At 39.1% G+C, this 26,857-nt stretch overlaps 1 protein-coding gene across 1 annotated transcript in view; it reads right to left on the bottom strand.

Moving 5' to 3' along the window:
- F9 (coagulation factor IX) overlaps positions 1–26,274 on the bottom strand; it is a gene marked incomplete at its 3' end in the record, with an annotated part of 30,134 nt that extends 3,860 nt beyond the window's left edge. Inside the window, exons 1-6 of the mRNA XM_080909635.1 lie at positions 26,199–26,274; positions 21,824–21,987; positions 21,415–21,439; positions 15,330–15,443; positions 10,869–10,997; positions 8,280–8,512 (exon numbers count right to left, since the gene is read on the bottom strand). Of these exons, the coding sequence (XP_080765761.1) occupies positions 8,280–8,512; positions 10,869–10,997; positions 15,330–15,443; positions 21,415–21,439; positions 21,824–21,987; positions 26,199–26,265 (732 nt within the window). The 5' untranslated portion in view covers positions 26,266–26,274. The remainder of the gene's footprint in view (positions 1–8,279; positions 8,513–10,868; positions 10,998–15,329; positions 15,444–21,414; positions 21,440–21,823; positions 21,988–26,198) is intronic.
- Positions 26,275–26,857: the final 583 nt, after the last annotated feature.

The following is a 26,857-nucleotide window of genomic DNA, read 5'->3' as shown; positions in this document are numbered from 1 at the left end:
TGGTCAAAAGATGAGGTGGGTCATCCTGATGCCAAATAATTTTTAACATCAAGTGAATTTGGGCAACATGATTTTAATACTACAATGGTCCGGAATCCTACAATCCAACACATCTGTCAATGAAAGTAATATTAACACCCCACAGTGGAATGTTATTTCTCTTTTGGGCACTATTATGGGATTACTGAAAAGCTCCCAGCTTAGTGTGTTAGTTAGGTCAACCTGAATGGTATCCCTGGGCACATAGACTGAAATGCATTCTACATGACTCTGCTCAAGGTTTGCTGCCTGGAGATTCTACTGCTTTCCAGTAGATGACTGCGTCCTTTTAAGCCTAAAGAGCATTCTTTGCCAATCCCTAATTGATGTTAGAAATTTTAACAAACGCCTTTGCCAAAAATCAAGGACTAAGATATATTTGGAATTAAAAATATTACAAATGCGTGGTTTTGGAATGTTTGCTTGGCCATCTCAGGATCATAGCTATTTAAATATTAGCTACTTGGAAGATGAGCCACCTGCCAGGCCAAGGACAAATTCTTATAAGCCTTCAGAGAAGGATAGGGAAAATAGAAAAGCATATGTTCTGAGCAAGACATACAAGTTCTGATCTGTCAAATATTTTCTTTATCACAATCTAGTAGGAGCTTGCTTCTGTCTAACACTCGCGTCTCAGACACGCCTCTATACACTGGGAAAATACATGCAATCTTTTATTCTCTTCATGGCAATGACAGCCCACAATAGCTTTTGTCTCTTTGTTTGTGCTTTATACTGTAAATCCAGCCTAGCCTTTCCTGTGAGTTCTCTAAAACCTCTATTCTCCCTCACCATCTATTTCAGCTATCTATTAACACGATTCATTCCATATCTTCTATTATACAAACCAAGATAAATCGTGTACTGTGAGGCAGTGTGGACGGTAGCCTGGTCCTCAGTTGAGCGAACGCTAGAAACCCTGGAGATGCTGAAGGGATGGTAAGAACTTCACCTGCTCCCAGGCACCAAGCGCTTGTCACCAGCCACAGTCCCCATAGATTTGTGGCCATCAATCATGTAAGGGAAATGTCTCAAGCCCCCCTCTTGTAGATGAGGTAACCCTAACATCTTAGACCAAGGCAATAGGAAAAAAGATGTGCCCTGTGGTTACATTAGGGACAAGACAGAAATCTCCATTTTAATGAGGTACCCAGAGGCCTGGAGGGCTTAGACAATAAGCTTTCCTTCCTAGACATTCCTCCCTGAAAAATGTATTTAATCTCAGGCCCACCCTGAGAAATGGAGTTTGGTTTTACACATGCACTTTCTACCGTGGTAGTAAATGATTTGGAACCACAGACTATTTGTTTTCATCAGGATTCGCCTTTGCAAACAGAGTCACTGTATAATTTCCTGTAGAAGGCCTCTCTGCACTCCCAGCCACTACCATCACCAAGCCTGTGGACCAAGCCAAGAAAAGTGGGGAATATGAAAAAGGAAGATGTTTAAGGGGGATATTTATATCAAGACTAAAAAAGTGGTAAAAGAACCTCTTTGAAAATTACCCAGAAAGCAAGACTATAGAGAATTAAATAATCCTATTAAAATGGGGTACAGAGCTAAACAAAGAATTCTCAGTTGAAGAACATCAAATGGCTGAGAAGCACCTAAGAAAATGTTCAACATCCCTAATCATCAGGGAAATGCAAATCAAAACAACCCTGATATTCCACCTGACACCAGTCAGAATGGTTAAGATCAAAAACTCAGATGACAACAGATGCTGTCAAAGATGTGGAGAAAGAGGAACACTCCTCCACTGTTGGTGGGGTTGTAAGCTGGTACAATCACTCTGGACATCAGTCTGGAGGTTCCTCAGAAATTTGGATATAGTACTACCTGAGGACCCAGATATTCCACTTCTGGGCATATACCCCAAAGATGCTCCAACACATAACAAGGACACATGTTCCACCATGTTAATAGCACCTTCATTTATAATAGCCAGAAGCTGGAAAGAACCCAGATGTCCATCAACAGATGAATGGATACAGCAAGTGTGGTATATTTATACAATGGAGTACTACTTAGCTATTAGAAATAATGACTTCATGAAATTCATAGGCAAATGGATGGAACTAGAGACTATCATCCTGAGTGAGGTAACCCAGCCACAAAAGAACACACATGGTATGCACTCACTGATAAGCAGATACTAGCCCCAGAAAGCTCTGAATATCCAATACCCAAGAAACAATTCAGACATTATGAAGCTCAAAAAGAAGGAAGGCCAAAATGAAGATGCTTCAGTTCTTCTTAGAAAAGAGAACAAAACTCTCATGGGAGGAAATGCAAAGTCAAATAGAGGAACAGGGATTGAAGAAAAGATCACTCAGAGACTGCCTCACCTGTGGATCCACCACATATGCAGTAACCAAATCTAAGCACTATAGCTGGTCCCAAAAAGTACTTACTGGCAGAAACCAGAGACTCCTCCTCAGGGACTATGTAGAGTCATATAGATACAGCTGAGCATGCTTGCAGCTAATCATCGGTCTGAACTCAGGGATCTCAATAAGGTTGCTAAAGAAAGGACCTAAGGAGCTGAAGGGGGTTGCAACCTTATGGGATGATAACAACATTATCAACCATCCAGACCCTCCAAAACTCCCATGGAGTAAAACACCTCTCTGATCACATTGAGAGACCTATTATTGATCCAGTTGCACATGTAGCTGAAGGTAGCAGTGTCTGGCATCAATGTGAGAAGAGGCTTTTGTTCCAAAGAGGGCGTGTTTTCCCAGTGTAGGGGAATGCCAAGGCAATGGGGTGGAGAGGGGGATCAGAAGGGAGCACACCTTTGTGAAGGCAGCTGGAGGGGGAGGATGGGAGCAGGGCGTGGTAAAGGGATAACATCTCAAATGTAAATACAGAGTATCTAATAAAAAAGAGACAAACAAACAAACAAAGAAACTAAAAAAGAAAATTACCAGGTATGTATCTAGGTCTACAGAGATCTTAGAAAGCAAAAAAAGTTCACACATGCTCATACTAGCTGTGGAATAGCCATGACTATGGGAGCAAAACTAAATTAATGTTAACAGGGCTATGTTGTTCCTTCAAACCTCTACTTTGGAGTTTTTGAGGAAAGTGATGTAGTAAGATAGGCGGTACAATTTGCCTTTCCCTCTCTCTGATAGTCCACAGCCTTTATTCTTTCCTATATAGCTGTTTTAGTTTTCTCAGCTAGATTCGGTTTCAAAGATAAGCATGTTTCTGTTGATGTGTAGTATACTTAACTCTCTGGCTTCCTATCTCACACCCTGAAGTGCTCCTTCAGAATCCCTGCTTCTTTTCCAAAAAGCTCTAATCCCACCTCTGGAGAACCAAAGGAAACACCTCTGTTGCCTACTTTACGCTGTTGGCCTGGATGGAGGTGAGGAGTTTGAGCCTGGATTGAGTAGCAGTGCAGCTGAAACCTTAGAGTTCCTGGGAACTGATGCGGCCAGCCTGTCCAGACAGGCCACTTAGTCCCTGGCCACTACCCAGGCAAATGAAGTGGAAGCTCTGGAATGAGGTGAAAAAGAGAGAGAGATAGTAGCTAGGCTCCCAAAACCCCTGTGTCCATTGCTCTCTCACCTGATGGATGAACTGACTCTTGGGGTAAGCTTGCTGTTCCAGGGGTCAGAAGAGTTCTAACAGTTGATAATGTCAAAACCTTTGCTCAGACAAGGCTCCTGTAAAAGCTGACCCGCCTAGCAACTGAGTCAGGGATTTTAAAAGGGGTTCTTAATTGAAACCAGACTACCTGGCTACAGGTTTTACCTACAAGTCTACAAAGAAACAGAAATCCTTCTATTTCCCCATTCCCTTGGCAAGATGTGGATAACTCACTTAAACCTGTGTGTGTGTGTGTGTGTGTGTGTGTGTGTGTGTGTGTGTGTGTGTCTGTGTGTGTGTGAGTGTGCTGAGACTCACACTCATGTTACCCAAGCACTCTACTACTGAAATACCACCAGTGCCACCAAAACCCTTTAACAGACTAAACATATCCCATGCATTCAAACAGTTGGTGATGTCTGATGAAGTCAAATTCTCTGTTCTTTGTGGGATTTCTTCACTCTTGAGTGCTCATCTTGTTACTTACTCCAACTGACTTCCCAACAAAAGAATAGATTCCAACTGGACAGGTATCTAGGAAGTATCAGCAACTTGAGGCACTTTTTTTGGTGACAGTTGCAAATGGTATTTCATATTTCAGAACCAGAGATTTAATATGGGGGGGGGGCTACTGAAAGCACCAGCTCTCACTTTCTTGCAATGCCTTGGCCAAAGCAGCTGGGTATAGTCTTATCTGTAATTAAATCTAGTAATTCTGGAGAGATGGCTCTATTACTCTTGTAGAGGACACGTTTTGTTTCCTGAGTCTACATCTTGGCTCACAACAATCTTCAACTCCAGCTATAGAGGATCTGGTTGTCCCTGGGAACCAGGCACAGGTGTAGCACACAGACACACATTCAGACATTTATTCATACATAGAATAAATAAAATAACTTTTAAAATGCCAGGGTCTAGACAAGAATGCCTCCTTTCCCCCTCCCTATACAATATAGTACTGGAAGTACTAGCCAGAGCCACTGGCCAGCAAAAGGAGGTCAAAGGGATACAAATTGGAAAGGAAGAAGTCAAATATCACTATTTGCAGATGGTATGATAGTGTTCTTAAGTGATCTCCAAAATTCCACCAGAGAACTCCTACAGCAGATAAACAACTTCAGCAATGTGGCTGAATATAAAATTAACTAAAAAAAAAAATCAGTAGCCTTCCTTTACTCAATGGATAAAAAGGCTAAGAAAAAAATTAGGGAAATGACACCATTCACAATAATCCTAAATAATATAAAATACCTTGTTGTGCTCTAACCAAGCAAATGAAAGATCTGTATGGCAAGAACTTCAAGACTCTGAAGAAGGAAATTGAAGATCTCCAAAGAAGAAAAGATCTCCCATGCTCATGGATTGGCAGGATTAATATAGTAAAAATGGCCATCTTGTAAAAAGCAATCTACAGATTCAATGCAATCCCCATCAAAATTTTAACTCAATTCTTCATAGAATTAGAAAGAGCAATTTGCAAATTTATTTGGAATAGAAAAACACCCAGGATATTGAAAACTATTGTTAACAATAAAAAAACTTCTAGAGAAGTCACCATCCCTGTCTTCAAGCTGTATTACAGAGCTATTGTGATAAAAACTATTGTATGGTATTGATACAGAGATGGGAAGGTAGATCAATGGAATAGAACTAAAGACCCAGAAATGAACCCAAACACCTGTGGTCACTTGATCTTTGACAAAGGAGCTAAACCCATCCAGTGGAAAAAAGACAGCATATTCAACAAATGATGTTGATTCGACTGGTACTCAGCCTGTAGAAGAATGCAAATTGATCCATTCTTATCTCCTTGTACAAAGCTCAATTCCAAGTGGATCAAGGACCTCCACATAAAACCGGGTATGCTCAAACTAATAGAAGACAAAGTGGGGAAGAGCCTCGAACACTGGAGAAATTTTTCTAAACATAACTCCAATGGCTTGTGCTCTAACATCAGGAATGGAACATCATAAAATTGCAAAGTTTCTGTAAGGCAAAGGTCACTGTCATTAGGACACAATGGCAACCAGCAGAATGGGAAAAGATCTTTGCCAATCCTACATCCAATAGAGGGCTAATATCTAATAAAGAATTCAAGAAGTTAGACTTCGTTTAAGAAAGCATTGCCATAGGTATCTGCTAAGCATCTTCTCTATGGGGAGTGGGTAGAAAATACAGATTGTGTGACTAAACTAAGACTATGTTCCCCCTCCCATTTTAGTTCTGGTTAAACTGTTTTCCCCCATTTCATTTAATAAGGGTCAATACTAAGACCACAATGTAAGCATCTTGGGATTAAAGCCATTCTCCTTTATTTAAAGAGGAAATGATATTGTTAGTCAATAAGTCACTGGACAAAATTGTTTTATGTCCCTCCAGTTCATGGAGGAACACAGTTATAGATTGTTTTTGCAGGCGTGTGTGTGTGTGGTTAGGACCACTGTGGTGGTTGAAATGAAAGACATCTTCTCTAGAGACTCAGGCATTTGAACACTTGGTTCCTAGCTATGGGTGCCATTTGGGGATCTGGGGCAGCCTTGTGGGAGGCTGTGCTTTGAGACTTCATAGCCTCGCTCTACTTCCTGTTTCCTGGCTTTGTCTCCAGTTTGTGGTTCAAGATGTGAACTCTCAGCTTCTGACACCTACTGCCATGCCCCCCCACTGTGATTGGTTCTTGTCCCTTTGGAATCACAAGCCAAAGTAAGTTCCCCCTTCCTTAAGTTTCCTTTGGTCATGGTGCTTTGTCACAGCAACAGAAAGCTAACTAGTGTAAATCACCTTGTACATGTATGTTAGGGATATATGGAACAAAAATACATGAGGATATAACAAAACAAAACAAAACAAAACAAAAACAAAATTAGAATTAGCTACACTGATGTCAAATAGAATTAAAACATTACCATGTCATACCCAAGAGACATTGTTTCAAGAAAGGTTAGTTTGACCAAAATAATGAAGAACAATAAGAATGTGAGAGCAAACGAAAGGATTGTAGGGGGTAAGGAACGTAACTCTGGTAAGGTGCCCTTAAGGAGGGCTAGGTATTATATAACTGTATACAGTGTATTTTATTGTCTACATGTCTACTGTCTATATGAGTTTCCTTTATCCCCAAATATATGTTTGATAGCTGTCTTTTAGTATATTATACAATGGCAGAGTAGCAGACATATCAAAGAATTCTTGATAGCTGGATACATAGCCAGTTTCAGAAATTTCTAGTAGTGTTAAATATGAAATTTAGATGCAAGTCTATACTCGACCTCCTTAAATTGTGACTAATTTGATGATTGTGGTGTCATCTAAACTATCAGAAGTTCATACTTCATTAGGGAAAATATTTTAGTGTGAAGAATCATTGAAATTACTACTAAATTATAATTATGACCCAAGGAGTTTTAAGTTAGACTAAATTATGCTATGTACTCTAACAGAACTACATGTAATGATGGAAAATTTCTCTTAATACCTGCCTAGTCCAGTAAAATAGGGACCAACCACATGTATCCATTATTCCCTGGAAGCCTGGCAAAAGTGACAGAGGAACTGAAAAAATTTTTAAACCAGTTAAAATAAAGTAAGCTCATGTGCTGATTGCCTTATTTGACTGCCCAATTTTATTTAAGGTCTGGATGGGCTGATTTCATCAGGGTAGGGGGTGGCCTGTCTCTCCTGACAGATGGAATCATGTGGGTTTTGGTTAAATATATAGTTAAAGCCTGGGGTTTGCTCCTCATCTAACTCTTAGTTAAAAACAATATGCACAGGTAATATTGTATATGCAGTTTCTGTGTCGAACACACTTGGAGGACTATAGATTGACTCCATTATTTAGCATTTTAGAGGCCGGTTTCTGTGTGCTTTCTTTAGGACAGTCGGTTTTCAAACTATAGTATCTATCAGAATGATCTGCAGGGCTTCCTGAAGCCAGATTACACGGCCTCTCTCTCTCTCTCTGTCTCTCTGTCTCTCTGTCTCTCTGTCTGTCTCTCTCTCTCTCTCTCTCTCTCTCTCTCTCTCTCTCTCTCTCTCTCTCTCTCTCTCTCTAGTGGTTCAAATCCAGGGAGATTGAGGTGGAATGTGAGACTTTGCACCTAACAAATTCCTAGTGATCTGGACATACTTCCAGAAATGTGCCAGTAGATCAGAGCCTCCGAGTTTATTCTAAGAAACTAGTTTTTGCCTTTATCCTTTTCATGTGAGTCCTTTTCTTTATTCCCATCAGTCTGTGCCCAGAAATCATCTAGCTCACTGGTTTTTCTAGGGGCTGAGGGTGTACAGTGAGTCCCAGTGTGTGTGTATGTGTGTGTGTGTGTGTGTGTGTGAAAGAGAAGAATGGAGGAGAGGGAGAGAAAGCACTCATTTATGGGCATGCCTATTGCTAACAAGATGTTTGGAATTTTACTGTGCTATTTGTTTAATACCAATTTTTTTTGAACATTGTCTGGTAGCTGCCACTGGACTTGTCTTTCACCATATGCTTACCAGTAAAGGGTTTTATTTTGATGGGTGATAAAATTTACCCAAACACTTCCCACGGTGCCCACAGGTCTTTTTAAAATCCTAGCCCTGCTCCTCAGCTGACCTTTCTTCTGCCACCTGAGCTCCAGCCTTTAGATGTACTATCAATATTATACCTGCCATGGGATTTGACCTGGTTTCGCATTGTCTCCGCCAACAACCCGAGTGAAGTCATCAAGTGATTCGCTACTTTCAGTGACGTTATCAAGAATGGCATGGTCAGTGATGTTATCCACAATGAATTCAGCTTCAGTAGAATTTCCATAGTCCGTATTAGAAAAAATAGTCTCAGCACGGGTGATCTTTTTAGAACTGTGTGAAACAGAAACTCTTCCGCATGGAAATGGAACTACAAAAATAGATAAAAGAGAATATTCTGATATTCCACAGTGACATACAGAAATGCATTACAATAATTGAGAATGAGCCTCATTCATTGCCGTCACTTTGGAGAAGAAGGTCTGTCAATGTTATAAAAAAGGAATGTAGTTTCAAACTAAAAGGCCAACTGCAGTATTTTCATGTGAAGTTTTCAAAGCTTCCATGGGAATCATTTGGCTCTGAAATCCACTATCTTCAGGTGTTCTGAAATCAAATTTATTATACTTAAAAAAACCTCTAATTACTTTCTATCTAGTTTCTTAATTAAAGTCTTACTTCAAAGTTCCCTTACCCTGGATGCAGATCAAGAAGGAATGCTTTTAGGAAAAGGTAAAGGGCTCCCACTCCTTGCTGTTAACAGGGTCTTTCTGTAGCGTGTTTATGCACTGGAAATTCCAACATGGGAATTTTGAAAGGAGATCTTTGTGATTCAATTGCATATTTGTCAAAAATTTAACAAATAGTTTACTATCATGGTTACCAAATCCTTATTTACTTGGATCTGACCATGTCTCCCCTCCTATTCTGCCCCATTTGATTTATTTTCCAACACGTTATCTTCTGATACACTGGGGACCACCAAGATGGAAACTTGTAGCCACAGCCACCTCACACTTCATTTTCACGTTGTACTCTCCTCTTAGATACAGTCCATGTACCAGGCATTTCTATAGCAACCAGCTGAGGCTAAGTATCATGAAGGCTGCTTGTGGTTGAAAAAGTAGGAAATGAGTTTAAAATACTTATGCATAAATATACACAATCAACAAAGGTTTGAAAAAGGGACTGTTATCTTTCAAAAGGCAGAATAGCTTATTTTAGGCTTGGCCTAGTTACTCTGGTAAAGCTAACGCTACATTCAAATAGAACTTTTAATAGTTGGAGGTGCTTTTCAATATTTTGCCTCTCTTAGAACATAGAAGAGCTTATAAAGACTAAACTTCTGTGCCAGCTGTCTTCATGAAAAGTTAGCTTTTTAAATGTTAAGTGTGCATGTGCGTGCACACACAAACACACACAGACAAAGACACACTTGTAATGCAAGGATCGGGTATGTCAGAGTGTGTGAAGAAGCAGGAAGAAGGTGAATCACTGGAGACTCTCCATTTTGTTTGTAGCAGACGCACTTCTGTATTCTGGCCCTTTCTTTAATTTCCTCTGCCTGGTACATTGCTGAGATAGGTATCAAACCCACAGTTACAGGGGAATGGTTCATAATTTAATGTACCAATTTAATAAAAGACCTGGCTTTGAAAAATGTAAGAGAAACTATATATGTCTTGCTTTAAAAGTGTGTGTATATTTTATTTGTAAGTATGCTATATGGGTGTGGGCACATGTATAAGCTCACATGCGTGCCCATGTTTGCATGTGTGGGGTTAACATCAAACATCTTCGCTTATTTCTCTGTTCTCCAAATTACGTTTTTGAGGCTGGATCTCTCACTGAACCTGGAGCTCACCATTTCTGGCTGGTCCTATTTTCCCCTCCCCTTCAGTGCTAGGCTCTCCCACTGCCTACCTTTTCTATACTGAGTATCTAACTCGGGTCTTCACGCTTGCCTGCTGAGTGCCTCATTTACCTCCCGTTAGTCTCCCAAAGCTTGTCTTCCTCTCTCCGAATCAGAACTGTGCTTTCAGAGGTAAGCAGAGAGCGTGGAGACTCAGTTTGTGACTCGTCAGGAAGCAATTTTCATAGACTGAAGTAGCTAGGCTCCAACAGACTTATGCTTAACATTTACTATCTTTTTTTTTAACTAGAAACTTACCAGCCAGCCAAGTATTTATATGTCTTTTATAGTATGGTGATGTATTATTGATTTGATCTACTGAATCTCAGATATTGCACAGAGACCTGAGAAATTCATTTCTTTGTAATATAGAAATCAGAGAAAGGATATGGACCCAGAATATATATACATAATTATGAAAGTGTGAAATGATGGTGACATTTGGGAAATCAATGTGTTTATTTTAAGATACTAATCTTTTGTTCAATTTTCAAAGGGAGATGATGCAAGCAGGTCCTGAACTAAGGTAATGTTGGGGCAGAGGATCTGAAGCTAGGTTATAACTGCAGTTACGGTGGGTTAGTGAGCACATACACATTAGCTCACTAAATCTCCGTAACTCCAGTTTGAGGGGACCTGATAGCATCTTTTTACTTCCACAAGCATTTCACACACATGACTTAAAAAATATATGCAGACAAGACACTCATGAAATGAAATTAAATCAATCCTTTTGATAAAGCCTAAAAGCATGTAGTTTAAATGCTAAAGATTCAAGTGCAAATTTTTTGAAAGAACTTATCTAGGTTTTGACCTGCTGGCTCACAGGACTTCTGGTCTTCTGCAAGCTGGTATCCGTCAGCGCAGGAACAGATCACCTTGTTATAAGGACTGTTTTTACAAAACTGCTTGCACCTGCCATTTTTAATGTTACACGTTGCATCTGAAAGAAAGGTAAAGAAAAGAAAAAAAAAAACAAATGGCTCATCTGACATATAGTTCAAAAAATGTGTGAAACTACTGGCTCGTGTATGGGTTAAACACAGTTAGAACCAATCTGGTAGTCTAGGGCGCAGACAAGAAAAGGGAGGAAAAATAAGATCCTCAGTAAGGCATGACGATGGTGTCAGGAATATTTTGATGTGTACATCAAAGTATTTGAATATTTTACTTTAACTAAATCATAGACTATGATTAGAAACCTATTGATTAAAGCAAAATGCAAATCTAGGAAAGTCAAACTTTTGTGTGAAGTTTTATAAAGTAAGTGCACCTGTTTTAATGCTTCATGGGTTAATAAATAGGACAGTACCAACTGATAAAAGAACCATTATATTCCCTCCTAAACGTTCTACCCTTTCTCCTTTACAAAAGTTCTTACCTGTGCTTCAAACATGGTAGACACCATTGAAAGTTCATTAACTTTATGTAAACAGCACATATTTACTTCTGTTTTAGTAATTTATTTGTGAGGCTCCTCTAGGTGGTTTTGTAAAGCAATACTTCATTTACATTGCTGTGTAGTAGCCCATTGTACTAGTACATTTCATCTACCTATTATACTATTTGTTAAAAATAGTTGTGTGCCTGTGTATATGAGTGTTTGTGTGTGTAGAGTACTTGTACATCTTTTTTTTATTACTAAGCATTTAATTTTTACAGTGTTCCAAAGTGTGTTTTCTGTTTATTATGGTATAAATACAATTGGTATTTTTATTGCCTTCATATACAAACAACACCTTTCGGTATGATTATTTATTTTAATTTCTCAGTCCCATAAATCAGGGGAGGAAAATAAACTATTTTCAGGGGAAAGGAATAAAGGAACTGACCTGAATTTTCATTTTTTGCTACCATTAATCCACTAAGTTTATGATAAAAAAGATGGCCACTGGTCTTTTGCATTTCTTTAGTTTTGAGTCTCCCCTTGTGAGTGGTGATAACATCTCTGGCTCTTTTTTTTTTTTTTTTTTTTCTTCCTGGCTATCATATTGTTGCTACAAAGCAATACGAAAGTGTTCAGTCAAATCAAATACTACGTGTAGAAAAAAAATGTTCCATTAATATGAGGTTGTGATAAGTTAACAGAGGTGGGTGGGGAGAACAGGATAGTTGAATAAAGTTGGTGTGATTTTTCTATTTTGCTTCAGTGTCCTTGGTTAAGCAACTAGACCTCTCAATCTTTTGCCTGTCTGCTATTGCCCTTTTTGGCCCAGCATGTTGCTGCTACTCTTGATCTTTGGCTTGTTTGGTGCATGTGGTGGGATGCATGTATTGCTCTAACATCAGCAGGCTTTTGCCTGCAGTCAAAAGGTTCAGGATTCTAGAAATAGCATTAGAGCACAAGAAATTCCAGGGGAAAGGTCAATAGAGCAGGACTGAGAAACAGAATTGAACTCAATCAATTATCCAAGCACTTAGATGCCAGACACTAGGTTGGGGATGGGTTTCCTTAGTCCCAGGACTGGCCTTGGTACCTAGAATATTCATTGAGAAACCCTTTAAAGCATGGGTTTTCTTTCTCTTTCTGATAGAGGGTTGCTTGCCAGAGCCTTAACAATTTTTTTTTTTTTTGTTTAACAGGTTTGCTAGAAAACATTTTTCTTATTCAGCTAACCCCAACATTTTTTCTCAACCCCCAAATACATAGTAAGTGAGATAGTTGGGTCTGTGGTGTGCTAAAAAACTAAAAACAAACAAACAAAGAAACAACAACAAGAGACCCTCAGAGAATATTCTTTTGTCTGTAATCTTTTCTTTGCACTTTGTCCGTGTGCCTTCTTCAGGGGGAAAGGGTGGCTAGATTCTTGCAGACCTTGATCTGCCTCATAGACATTTGGATTTCTTCCGAAGCAGAGGAAATTCAAAGACATTTATTTTAGCCAAAGAAACCCATAGCCAGTTAATTCTTTGTTTCCTAACTAGTCCCAAATGTTTGCTTTTTACTCCCACAACTAAGAGCCTTCCTGATGGACAGGGGAGAAAGAAAGCAAGGGTCATGGAAATCTTTCCTTTTCCAAGACAAGGTAAGGCATGAGCCCACCAATCTCTGCACTGTGGTGCTTTGCGATTTTTCAGATTTGGGTTTAGTTCAGCTGGAGGCAAGAAGCTTAAACGGGAGTTTGTCTGTGCTTTGTTGTTGGTCTCCTCTAGTGTCAGAGATAAAGATTATTTTGACAGAATTCCCGTTTTGTTTCTGAATTAGCTGAGCTGAAAAGAGTTTTTAAAAACCCCTTTCTCAAATTGGTTGGGTTTGATCAATAGACCCTAGAGGCTGCGTGCTGGTAGCTGCAGTAGAGCTACCAATCCCTGAGCAAACAGAAATGTGGGAACTGAGGAGTATTGAGCTGTTGCCAATTGCAGACTTAGCACGTTTTCTCTGTGAACCATAACCTCCCCAACCACAGTGCATCCCATTATAGAACTCTGAGGTTATGTTCACATTCCTTAATGGTGTTCTCTTCCTCCTTTAAAACTATCTTTTAAAACAAGGTAGAGGGATGGAGACCTGGCTCATTGGTTAAGAGCATTTGCTGCTTTCTCAGATGAACCAAGTTCAGTTCCCAAAACCCATGTGGAGGCTCAGAGCCACCTTTTACCCCAGTTCCAGAGGATCCCATGCCCTCTTCTGGACTCTATGTGCATTGCATGCACACGGTACACACATAAACGTACACACAAATCTTCCTTAAACATAAAATAAAACTAAATAAACCCTAAACTAGATTAAGAATTATGTCTTTTTAAAAATTTTATAAATTAAAATGTATTTTATCATTATATTTTCACATGTATGTTTTACCTACATGTAAATGTGTGTACCATGTGTTTGTTTGGTGCCTGAGGATGCCAAGAGAGAGCTTTGGATCCCCAGGAACTGTAGTTACAGAGAGTTGAGCGCCACCTGTAGGTTCTAGGAGTTGAATCCAGGTTCTTTAGAAGAGCAGCCAATGCTCTTCGCTGCTGAGCCATCTCTCCAGCCCAACCTTTATGTTTGTAATTCCCATCTACTACCCTGTGACCTTCACTTGGGGCAAAGACCAAGTTACTTATTTCCTTTCCTCCAATGTTTTCAGAGTAACTACTTGAAGCACTCCCGTATGTATCTGGAATATGAGGACCAATATTTTACTGATGTGGAATTTGAAACTTTAATTTTTCAGACCAAATGGCACCGAGAGATGCTGAACCAAGTTCCCCTGGAGTAGGAACTCAAGCAGCGGCTGATCTCCACACCAGGAATCCTAAACAAATGCAAGTCCAGCCTGAGTAAGTTGGCTCACCCACTTACATTCATTCTTTCTTTTCAGATTCCTTTGTCCTTTCAACTTCCCTTTTACCCTGCAATCTTTCAGATATCAAAGAAAGAGATGATCAATGAACTTCCCCTCAGTATTGAACAATATTACAGGGACTTTCATCTCCTGTCTCAATAGGACAAGCACAGCTGCTGCCTTTCATTTGGTTTTATGCCTTGTTCGTGTGTCAGAGTGATGGTTATATTGCCTTAATAGCTGCTGCTTCTCTACTCTTTATCCTTATCCACGGAGCTGTGATGGGAGATTCTTTCCCTCAGATTGCACCTCTATGCTCCCAGAATTTCAGAGTGCAGCATCTTTCCTTGGTACCATGTGCATCTCTCACTCACAATGTCAGCAAGACTGCATCCAGAGACAATAGCCAAGGAGGTAAAGGACTTTGGGGTTTACTGTTGAAATGACCAAAATCTCAAAAAAGAAATATTCTAGGAAAGTAAATCAAAATCTTACATTTTCAAATTACTTTTTTTTTCTTCTGTTACTCTTTGATATAATCAGTGCATTGAATCAAGGAAGAACCTCTGATTTTTAAACCTAATTTAACTTATAAAATGCTTTGTTTATCTGGAAGAGTTCCTATTTCATGCTCAGCTCTATAGGCTGTTTGCTTCCTTTATCTAAATCCGCAGTGACTCGGTCACAAGTTCAAATCCTTTTACAGGTGCAGTTTTCTCAAAGTTTCCCAGTACAAGAAGTTCACTTCCTGGCTTAATCATTTATATGTTTGATATTTGAGCTAAAGTCGTCTTGTTCATAAAACGGGGATGACAATGGTTCTGAAGACATGTGAAGGATTGATACAAAAAGGGGATGAAATATTATCTCTAAATACTAGCTTGAATTCATATCCTAGAGAGTGACTACAAAGAAAGCAAATGTTTATTAATATTTGAATTTTCTGTTTCATCTGGTTAAAAAGGAAGCTTTGAATCATGAATAAACGAAGGGTTACTTACCTAGTTCACAGTTCCTTCCTTCAAATCCAGCTTGGCACCAGCATTCATAGGAATTAATATCATCCTTGCACATTCCACCGTTTAAACAAGGATTTGATTCACACTGATCTCCATCTTTAAGACACGTTAAGATATTGAATTATCAGAAGGACCGCTTAAAATGTCCAGCCCTTCCCTGAACAGATTTATGAGGGTAGGATTCTGATTTTAGGATCAGAGAACTATTGAGCTGCAAGCAACCTGCACATAGGTAAATGATGTGTCTGGTTTTCCAAGTTTCTAAAAGCCGCCACAGCAAAGGATTTCAGGTGAATACCATTTCCAAGAGAGAGAGGCACACACAGTTTATATAACCCAAGGAAAGAGGGGGAAATGGAAACACAGCATTTCTTCATGGAATGGGAGCAAGTTATCCATAAATTAAATTAAATTAAATCCAACCACTTCCACGAGTACTATTTATATTTCATAGGATGACATCTTCTTGCAGGTCTTGTACAACAAGCCGTGTTAGACTACAAGGGTGTTTCCACTCATGGACTGGTAGCCCAAGTATGGGACAAATGTATCTACTTCCCTGTATTGCCTTTTAATGTTTCTCTATCATATGAAGCAAGGGGCTGTGAGAACAGCAAAGTTGCCAGAAATTTAAAGATGATAGTTTTTTTTTTCATACCAGTGAGGTTCCAAATGGGCAACTATATTTATGTATCATCAGAAGCTTAAAAGTACTATTGGGTGAGCTTTAGAAACACATTTTCTGTTTCCATTCTCTTTTCTCCTAGTTTTTACATTTACAGAACCTTTGCAAAACGCTGATAGTAGAACAAACAAGCAAATGAGCACAAATAAAAACAGGGAGAAAAAAATAGGCAAGTGGGGAAGGGTCAGGAACAAAACCTTTAAGTCTGGTTTCTTAGTGTCCGGCGTCTACTCATACTACTAAGAAAGCATAAAGGGCTAGGATGAACCCACCCAGAAGGAGAGGGCTATGTATTTTGAGCTACAGAAAAAAATCTATGTCTGTAATATCCACATATGAGAGAAAAAAGAGCCTATGAGATGAAATGGTATGAAGGAGAGAAAAATGGGAAGAATCAAAGAGAAATTTCTAGTTATTAGTCATACTTTATAGCCAAACCCCTTGACATTTATTGTGTAGATGACCACATACCCTATTTTCTGATGGAAGTGTGTGTCCATGGTCTGTTGACTATGGGACTAACATCCTTTTTCAGAAATAAACTCTCTGGAAAATTGGATTGCTGTAAAAATTAGACCTTGCCCTCTCTGCCCCTTGATCCAATGTGCTTTTGCACAGATACTGCAATTTGTTCCAATTCTATGAAAACAAAATACATTATCTCTGGTTTATTATTATTGATGTTCTGAATCAGTCTAAAAACGAGCTACATTTGGGCTTTATATTATAGACCAATGCATCTGAATTATTTAGGGTGTTTTAGTGAAAGGGTCTGGGCTTGCAGCCAGCCACACAGGAAACTCATTTGCTGAGACATATCTTCCAAATGAATGTCATTTTCTTTTGAATTTAGTGTTCCTTTGCTCTCTTGTCTGTGTATACTATAGGCCAGGATAAAGCCACAGTTAGTAGGAGTCAAGGACAACAGGAGACAAGACCCTGACATGTGAGATTCTTTTAAGATTACTAGGTTCTAGAGCTGGAGAGATGGTTTAGTGGTTAAGGGCACTTGATGCTTTTACAGAGGAACTGGGTTCAGTTCCCAGCACCAACATGGTTGTTCATTGCAGCCTGTAACTACAGTTTCAGGGAATCTGATACCCCGTTTTGTATTTCCACAGTTGCCAGGCACATATGTGGTATCCAGACACTTATTCAGATGGCATGCTCATACACAAAAAATGAAAATGAACCCCCTATGAAGAAGAAGAACAAAAAGAACAACAATAATAACAACAACAATAGCAAACAACACAACATTTAGATTTCAAGATCAGAAGATGTTACAGTGAAAGAATGAGTTGGTTAGAAAAGAACTTGGGTTCCTTTCATGGTCTTGTGATTTCCCAGCGGGGTGGTCCAAGGCAAATCCCTTACTAATCCTGTTTCCTTCTCTGTGAAACAGAATTCACGATGTTTTACCCATTTACTACTATGTGCTAGGCAGTCTATAAACTGCTTCTGTGAACTGTATCCAACAGTGCCTGATAGATCGTAGTTCTGTCAGGCTCTATATATGATGAAGTCATGGTACAGACATACAGACATAGCCATGAGGAGCCTGGGCTCAGGTAGCTTCAGATTAGTACAGGCTAAGTTTGTGATAGGTAGGAATCTTAACTACATGTTAAAACAAGTATGGGCATTGTTGCTTTTTTGTTCTTATTTGTGTCATTTTAGGTTTTTGTAGTGAAAATGGGTATTTGTAGCCAAGGTATGGTAAACATTGCACTTAGCTGACCTGAAAAGCCATTGCCCAACTTCAGAGTATGCTGCTTGGTCTGGGTCTGGGTCTGGGTCTGGGGCTGGGGCTGGGGCATGTATAGGATGGGCAATGTGAAGGGATCATGAGAGTCCAACTGTAGCACTGATTTTTTTCTTTGTCTGTCTGTTTGCCTCTCTCTCTCTCTCTCTCTCTCTCTCTCTCTCTCTCTCTCTCTCTCTGTGTGTGTGTGTGTGTGTATGTATACACATATGTACATATGTATATATGTAGAAGTCAACCCTCAGTGTGTTTTTTCACTTATCATGTTGTTTTCTGAATGGGAGAGAAAGCCATTACATTGTTTTTCTCTCATGAAACTTGGAGAATATTGATTAGGCTAAACTGGCTAGGCAGCAAGCCTCAGAGATTTTTCTGTCACTATCTTCTCAGTACAGAGATTATAGGCAAGCGCTACCCACTCACACATAGCTCTTACTTTTTAGCATTTATTTTATTTTTTATTATTTTCAACTACCTTTTAATTAAAATGTAATTCCAACACTTTCCCCCTTTCCCTTGAATCCTCCAAACCTTCTCAAACCCCTTCCTCAAACTTATCCATGCTCCCCAACTCAAACTAATAGTTTATTTTTGGTTATTACTGTTACATAAACATGCATGCAAAAATATTTAGTTACAACCTACTGGGCCATTTTTTTTTGTTCTTTGTGTTTATATGGTTTCATGGTTAGTGAGCGTGAGTGACTCTTAGAAGAGAACCTACTACTGTAACTTTGCTAGACCAGCAGAATCCCTAAGTACATTCTAAATCTTCTCCTTACAGCCACAGCTAAGTGTACTTACCACCCCTCACCAAGGAAGGTTCTCTGTATAGCAAATGGAGACCATGTCAGCAAACCACAACTGAACACAATGGAGGGATAACTGATCAGGGGCGTCTAGTTTTAGTAAATACATTTGTATCACAGTTCTTGAATGTATGGCTCAGTGAGCATCACAGAACATGGGGCAGAAAGATTATAAGAGTTGAAGCACCAGGAAGTCTTCTGTGAAGCAGTCTCTACTAGAAATGGTTGCATAAACAAGATCTAAACAGTGACAGTCTCAATGGGCATGTTAATGTGGAAGGGGAAAAATCTCAGAGTCTCAACCCCAGATAAAACAATTATAGGTAACTGCTAAGACAGGAGGAAGGGAGGGAAAGTGGAGAAGGAGAGAGGGAGGGAGGCAGGGAGGGAGGGAGAGGGACAGAAAGAGGGAGGGAGGGAGACAGAGAGGGAAAGAGTGTTACTTTTCTAAGTATCAGCCTCCTAACTGGCTCTCTAAGACAAAGTGATCAGTCTTGAAACTGTATATGCCAAATACACACACAACAAAAATGCTGGGTTACGAGAATTAGAGTAAGATTTTCATCTGTGCTGACTGAACAGTTTTTGTTGTTTGATTGTGAACTTGACATAAGTCAATGTTATCATGAAAGAAAGAACCTCAATTGACAAGATTCCTCCATCAATTGGCCTGTAACGCATTTTCCATGACTAGTGATCGCAGTGCAAAGGCCAAGTCAAATGCTACTTGTAGGTTGTGTAAAAAAGATAGTTCAGCAAGCCAGTAAGAAGCATTCCTCCATGTTTCTGTGCACTGCTCCTACTTCTTGCCCTGAGTTCTTGCCCTGACTTCCATCAATGTGATCAGCAGAAAGTGAAAGCCAAATAGGCCATTTCCTCCTGGAGTGACTTTTGAATACATGTTTCACTAAAGAAATAGAAAGCACATTACTTACAGGAGTTATTTCTTCCATTGGCCTCTCCTTTGCATTTACAAACAGGTGCTAAGCTTCCAAGGTTTAGCTTGAGTATAAACAGTTTGCATGAAGTTTGTGAGCCAACTCAGCAGTGAGCATTAGGGTACCCATATCTAAAAACACAGCTCTCAGAAACAATGACTTAACCAAATTCTTAAGAAAATGGCTGCATCTAGAGAATATCATCCTGAGTGAGGTAACCCAGTCACAAAAGAACAGACATAATATGCAGTCACTGATAGTGGGATGCTAACCCCAGAAAGCTCTGAACACCCCAGAAACAACTCACAGACTGTGTGAAGTTCAACAAAAAAAATATTTTAATTAAAATAGAACTGTATCACATCCCCCTTTCCTCCCTACAGCCCCTCCTAGTCTCTCTCCTATCCTCTCAAATTAATAGCCTCTTTTCCTATATTATTGCTACATATATACATATGTGTATGTATATGTACCCACAAATACTTAATTACAACCTTAAAAATGTATTCGTATACTTTTATGCAAAAATGGTGAAAATTTGTACATTTATCTTTGTTTTTTAAAATAAAGTAAAAAAAAAAAAACAAAACTTCAGAGGGAAAGTGGAGAAACAAGAGTGAATTATGAGGTTATGAGACTTTCTAGTAATTTCTCCAGAAATGGAATTCTAGAAAATCAAATTGGACCTCAGGTAGATGGAGCTCAGTGAATAGTGTGTCCGACTCATTTGTTGTGTCTGTGCGAATACACTGGAGGAAGTCAGCCTGTGAAACAGCCCTCAGAATCTGACTTCTGGACTTCAGATTATTTTGAAATTTGTATTTGTACACAAAATTTAAAACTGTACAAAGATATAATGTGAATAATAAAATCGGTTGTTGTTAAAGTATTTAATTTCTTCATTAGGGTCAGTTCATTGGGCAGATATTTCCTGAGTGTCTCTCTCTATTATAGATAGTGTAGGTGTCAGGAAGCTACCAACAAGTAAAGCCACTGATTCCTGCTAAAATGAAGCTCGCATTCTAGGAGTATGGGAAAATGAACAAGACACTGTTGTGGCAAGTGCTACGGGTTGAGTACTCTCAATCTGAAAGCTCAAATTTCAAATCACTCCAAAATCTGAAACTGTTTAGGTACCAATGTGGTGCTGCAAATGGAAAGTCCCATGCTGTAGACTTGTTTTATAAACTAAATTATTAACATTATTGTATGGCAGGATCTTTAGGCAACGTGTTTTAAAAGGTATTAAGATACATATATATACACACACATATATAAATATGACAAATGCATTTAGAGTTGGGTCTCATGACAGATATTTCATTACATATATGCAAATAATAGACCTTGACGCAAATGTTTAAAATGTCAGAGCTACCAGGGAGAAGGATGGAATATTAATACCTCATCGCAGGAGGACTCATTGAGTTGGTGGAATTTTGGATAAGTCCCTGAGCAAGGTAAAGAAGTTAGCTTAGAAGAAGCTGGGAAGAGTCAGTTAACAGGGATGGCCAGATAACACCTCTAACATGGGAACACTGCTAGGGTGTGCAAGGAGCCCCTTTGTGGAATAGAAGCAGTAGTAGTAGAGGGGGACATAAGGGCAACAAGAAGAGATGGTAGGTCAAGACAATGAGGACATTGGAAACCATCCGGATCATGAGGATTTAACATGGCAAGCATTGCCAATCATCATCTCCGAATCCACTAGTGATAACAAACAATCATTTAGCTTTAAGATGCAATTGCTTTGCTTTCTACCTGCATTTGACTTTTTAAAGTCTGAGACTGGACAACCTCTCTATATAGAAAACAGACACAATTCTCAAGCGTTTCATGTAGCAGCTAGGAAATAAAATGAATTGCTTACCAATATACTGCTTCCAAAATTCAGTCTGTAAGGAAAAAGGAGGACAACTTAATGACAGTGTTTAAAGTATTTTGGTGTGGATTCCTTTCCTTTTATAACATTTGTGATATATATGATATGAATTGATATTTTAAGATTTCAAATACAAGTTTCTTTCTTTTAATAATTGATCTTAAATACCTTTTTATTTTGTTTTATGTGTATAAATGTTCTTCTATGTGCATGCATACAGGCATGCTGAAAGAGGTCAGAAGGGAGTGTTTGAATTTGAACCTGTGTCCTCTGGAATAACAGCCAGTGCACCTAAACACAGAGTCATTTCTCTAATCTCGCACACCTTTTTAAAACTGACGTTGTCTCTCTTTTGCTCTGGGACATATTATTCAGGTATGATGTGGGGTATACTCACAGTTTTTTCAGTGTTTTCAAAAACTTCTCTTGCTTCTTCAAAACTGCATCGTTCTTCTATACACTCTCTCTCAAGGTTTCCTTGAACAAACTCTTCCAGTTTCCCTGAATTATATCTCTTTGGACGGGTAAGAATTTTGGTGGCATTTTCACGATCAAGGAAAACTAAAATTTAAAAGTACAGCTTTTTAGTTTTAGAAAAAAATACCACTTTGAAAATGAAATATGTTTTTAAAGAAAAGGTTTGTTTTTGATTCAAGTTATTCCATAGCTAATTTCTCTTTGGGGCATAGAGCCAAAAACAGTGATCTTTTCACAGTACTGTATACACACGGAAATTTAGGAATTAAAATTCAGTTTTATTTTTAATTGGTAGAGTGCCAATAATGAAAGGTCACATTTCAGTTGTATTTGTATTCAACTTTGGATGAAAAAGAAAGTTCTCAAATAAGCAGTTAAGTTCACACTTTGTCATCACTTGAAAATAGCTCAGTGCAGGATCCTTCCAAGGTGATCTGTCATTCCCCTGGCTGGGCTGTTTCCTGCATGCAGTCTCTTAGTGACTTTGCAACAAATATCCCAGGAAAGAGAATGACAGAGATGGGGGGAGGAGGAGGGGAAGGGGGAAGGGAGGGAAGGAGGAGGGAGAGGATCTGGAAGAAATAGGGGGAGGGGAAACAACATGATCAAAATATTTTGTACAAAAATATAACAACAACATCCCAACTGTAGACCAGCTGCAAATATGACTTCAGTGCTTCTCATGGGATAGTGAGGAACAATCAGGGCACATTTGATTTTATCTTCAGGCCCATGATGTCTTCAGTTGGCATATAAACACCAGTGATATAAGCATTTTACTGAAATTCATGATGTGGTTTCTTTTAGCTATGACTGCCTATTCTGTAGGACACTTCTGATTTTTTGAGGATTGAAATCTTTCAATTCCCTGCCTTCTCCCTTTTCCTTCTCCTTGTTTCTTCCTCTTTGTATGTATTTTTTGTTGCTCTGTCTCTCTTCCTCAACATATATGCATGTATGTATACCTTGAATCTGACTCTTACTGGCTGCATAAACATGGAAAAACCACACGATGTCTGGACCTTAACTTTTTAAAATGCAAAAAGAATGTAACAGTAGTGTAATGCTATGTACCACATCATCATGTTGCTGGGATCTCTCAGATAAGTGAGAGGCTTGTGTATCCTGGTTACTCACTTTCTTCCCCTGCTGCTCATGCTATCCCCCCATCTTAGCCTTCTCCCTTCTCCAGCTCATCTATGAACTTCAAAGTGGTTTTATGTTCTCACTACCCTCTGTGCAAGACAATTACCATTGTTATAATTGGTAGTAACCATGTAAAGAATTTTTTTGACTTCATGTATTTCCTGACTGCTTGTCACATACTAAAGCGTCAACCTATATATACAGCCAGAAGTCACACTACAGACTGTGTTGATATTATCACATTATTCTCCACCCCCAGACACTCCATATATGTCTCCCAAACCTTTCTATGCATGTGGCTATTAAATCATGTCAGCACTATTTTATAATTTTCACTCCAATTGCAAGACCTCTCTCTATTACTACTGTCCACTTTGTGCTCTTTTGTTCCCATTAGATGACTGCAAGAAACTTAAGGTTGGACTTCCTAGCCTGGAGCCTCATTAGTTCCTTATAGTGTTACCATTCTGAGTGTTATAACACAGTGAGGGGTGTGCTTGTTACACTCACACTTGTTACACACTTACACCTCTGCATTGCTATCTACTGTTCCCTCTCCTTAGCTCAGGACCATTTTTGGATAATCTGGGCCACCCCACTTTTTTTGCCTTACTTCTTCTAACAGTACTCAAACCAGATGGAGCATCTTGAATACTTACATTATTGTGGATATGACTCTTTCTGTGTGAAGGTTACTATCTACATAAAATGCTACAATTGCTCTCTTAGTGTGTGTGTGTGTTTTCTTGCTAGCTTTTCTACCAATTTGACACAAGTTAGAGTCATTTTGGAAGAGCAAACATCAATTTGAAATTGAAATATGCCATCACCAAACTGGTCTGTGAGAAAGACTGTGGAGTGTATTCTTGAGTGATGATTAATGTGGGAGGCCAGTCTCACTTTTGGATGTACTATCCCTGAGCTGGTGACCCTGGTCCTGAGTTGTATAAGAAAGCAGTCTGAGCAAGCCTTAAGGTGAAAGACAGTAAGCAGCATTTCTCTATGGCTTTGATATCCGCTCCTGCCTCCAGGTTCTTGTCTGGTTTCAGATCCCTCTCTGACATCCCTCAGCTAAAATGAACCCTTTCTTCCCAAGTTACTTATGGTCATGGTGTTTAACACAACAGTAGAAACATTGAGAATATGTGTGTTTACATATTTACATACACATATATGCATGCAACTGTACATGTATATGTATATATGCATTGTGTGTGTGTTCTCATACATGTGGATATGACAATCCTGGAATTCAGGTCTCTTTTTCATTGTTTAGATTCTAGGGATCAGATTCAGGTTGCTAGGCTTAGTGGAAAACAGTTTTACCCACTGAGCCATTCAGCTGGCCCCCAGATCAGACATTTAAGAACACTGAACAACTATTTATCTCTTGAGATCTTGCTCCAAACATTGTCTCTGCCAGGAGATTTTACATCCATTATGTTCCTACCTTTGTATTTCCCGAGCATGTGGTACACACCCTTTCCCACCTCATTAAGATCTTTTTTTCCTGATCTTTATGTAGAGAGCAGAACCTGTTTATCTCTGACATTACTACCTTGTCTCAGTAGTACTATGTACCATAACGATATGTACTAACATTTGAAAGACAGTTTTGATTTGTATACGTTATAAACCCAAATTTATTTCACAGACTAATTTCGATTTCCAAATTCTAAATTTGAATAATAAGGCAGCAGTTATGAACATGTAGCCTCTCTGTTCTAAGGCCCAGGACAGTTTAACAGAAATGAGTGCTACATGAATACCTAGCCACCCCCACCCCTAGCCAGGGACACTTCCCTGGTTCCTTGACCAAAACTGACTCTAAAATCTTGTGGCTTTTATCCTCAGTATTGTCTGCAGATCATGTATTTAATACCCCTTGAGGATTATCTCTAGTCATTATTGCCCCAGCTCTGAAATCATGATATTTTTTTCTATCATTTTACATCTGAGATTCCTTTACCACTAAGACATGCTTGGATCTTGATAAGAGGGTGCTTGGATCTTTTGTTCTCACACAGGTCAATCTGGTGCAATACGTTGCAAGACCTGCCTTTATGGTCCACATAATGAGTTTTCCAAAAGTGTGTTTTTCATCTCTACCCACTTTGCTACTGCAGTTTGACCTCTGCGGTCTCATGTCATTATTTCAGCTTCTCAGTCTGATTCCACAGTTGACATCATGTCTGGAGTGGGAACCAGGAGACCAGCCTGTTTTCCGGGGATGCTCAAAGTTGGCACCTGATCCTGGCACTGTCACTTGTTTGATTTTAGTAGGTTGACTAGTAAGTGTGATAAATGCATCCAGGGTGAGCAGGCTCTTTGTCTAAAGGCAGTAAGTTCTTCCTGTGTGGCTCGCCCTGGGGAGTAATGCCAGTGTTGTTGCAAAAAAGAATCCAAACAAAAACCTGATGTGCTGTACTTGCATGAACTAAGATCCTCCTCTTTCTAGCCATTTGTATACCCACTTTAGTTCCCTAGGGAGACCGCTGAGTATTATGGTTCTCTAAACGTCAGCTCTAATATTTGCAACGATGAGCTGATTTATTCCTGTCTATGTGAAAGTGTTCATGACAGCAGCTTAGTAACAAAAGCCGAATCTTCTAATTTTAGCAGAGAAATTAAATTATAAATATATACGTTTAAACATTATAACTATGCCTTACCATCTAGTTCTAAAACAGTAGAACACATGTAGATACAAGAAAGACATTTTATGTGAATAAACCATTGTGGCTTTGATGTTTCCCCCTTTGATTTCAAGGTGGTGAATCTAAAAATCCTAAAAATAACATGTTTTCCTGCTTATTCTGCAATCTCTTTGTTAAGACATTTTTCGACTTTCTTTTTTTTTAAAACAAAGCACACAAACATTTTAAGAGGAATTATATTGTCAAATCCTAAGAATAACTGTATCTATTAAATAAAAATGCACCACAAGCACCGGAAATCTAATTTGTTTTTTCAAATGTTGATACTGAAGTTACCACAGAGGCAGAGTTACAGACTGACATGCTGCCTGCTACAATAACAACCATAGCTCTCAAAGCTTTGACTCCTGCTCTACTTGATAAAGGTAGTTCTAAATATTTCTGTTTCTAAAAGAGAAGCATATTCAGCGTAGCACCGAAAAGGAGACAAACCTGCACATTCAGTGCTGAGTAGATATCCCACAAGGAAGATGGTGACGGGACCTGGAGACTCTGCCATGATGGTGTTCAGGTGCTGCGTGACCTTTGTCAGGAGATTGTGCAAGTGTCAGGGCTAATCAATTGTTCCAAAGTACAAGCTGAATGAGATTTACTTCTGGGAAATTGCTGTTCATCTCCCACGGTGTGTCTTTGGGCTATTTCCAGTTGTTTCTTGGGTCAAGTGAAGAGAATGGTCAGGCCTCGTCATTAAAGTGTACACTGGTTTCATGAGCTGCTGCCATAGGGGCAGAACTACATTTTTGCTGCCACGAGAGGTTATCAGTGGGAATTTAGTTTATCCTCATCACAGGGCAATAATATAGAGTTTAAAGACAACAAGGGAATCCCTTTATTCGGTCCTTTATGTTAAAACATATGTAGAACCTGTCTCTGAACATGTATATATATATACATACACATGTGTGTCTATACCCATGGGTATGTTGAAGTATATATGTTATACATGCTAGGCTCCTATCTGCAAGCATAACAGCATATCATTAATAGTGTCAGGATTGGTACTTAACCCATGGGATGAATCTCAAGTTAGGCCAGTCATGGGGTGGCCATTCCCTCAGTCTCTGCTATATATATCTTTCTCCTTGCACATC

This window comes from Micromys minutus (assembly GCF_963924665.1).
Source record: "Micromys minutus genome assembly, chromosome: X".
Classification (NCBI taxonomy): domain Eukaryota; kingdom Metazoa; phylum Chordata; class Mammalia; order Rodentia; family Muridae; genus Micromys; species Micromys minutus.
Note: the sequence above shows the minus strand (reverse complement) of the source record. Positions and strands in the feature narration are given on the sequence as shown.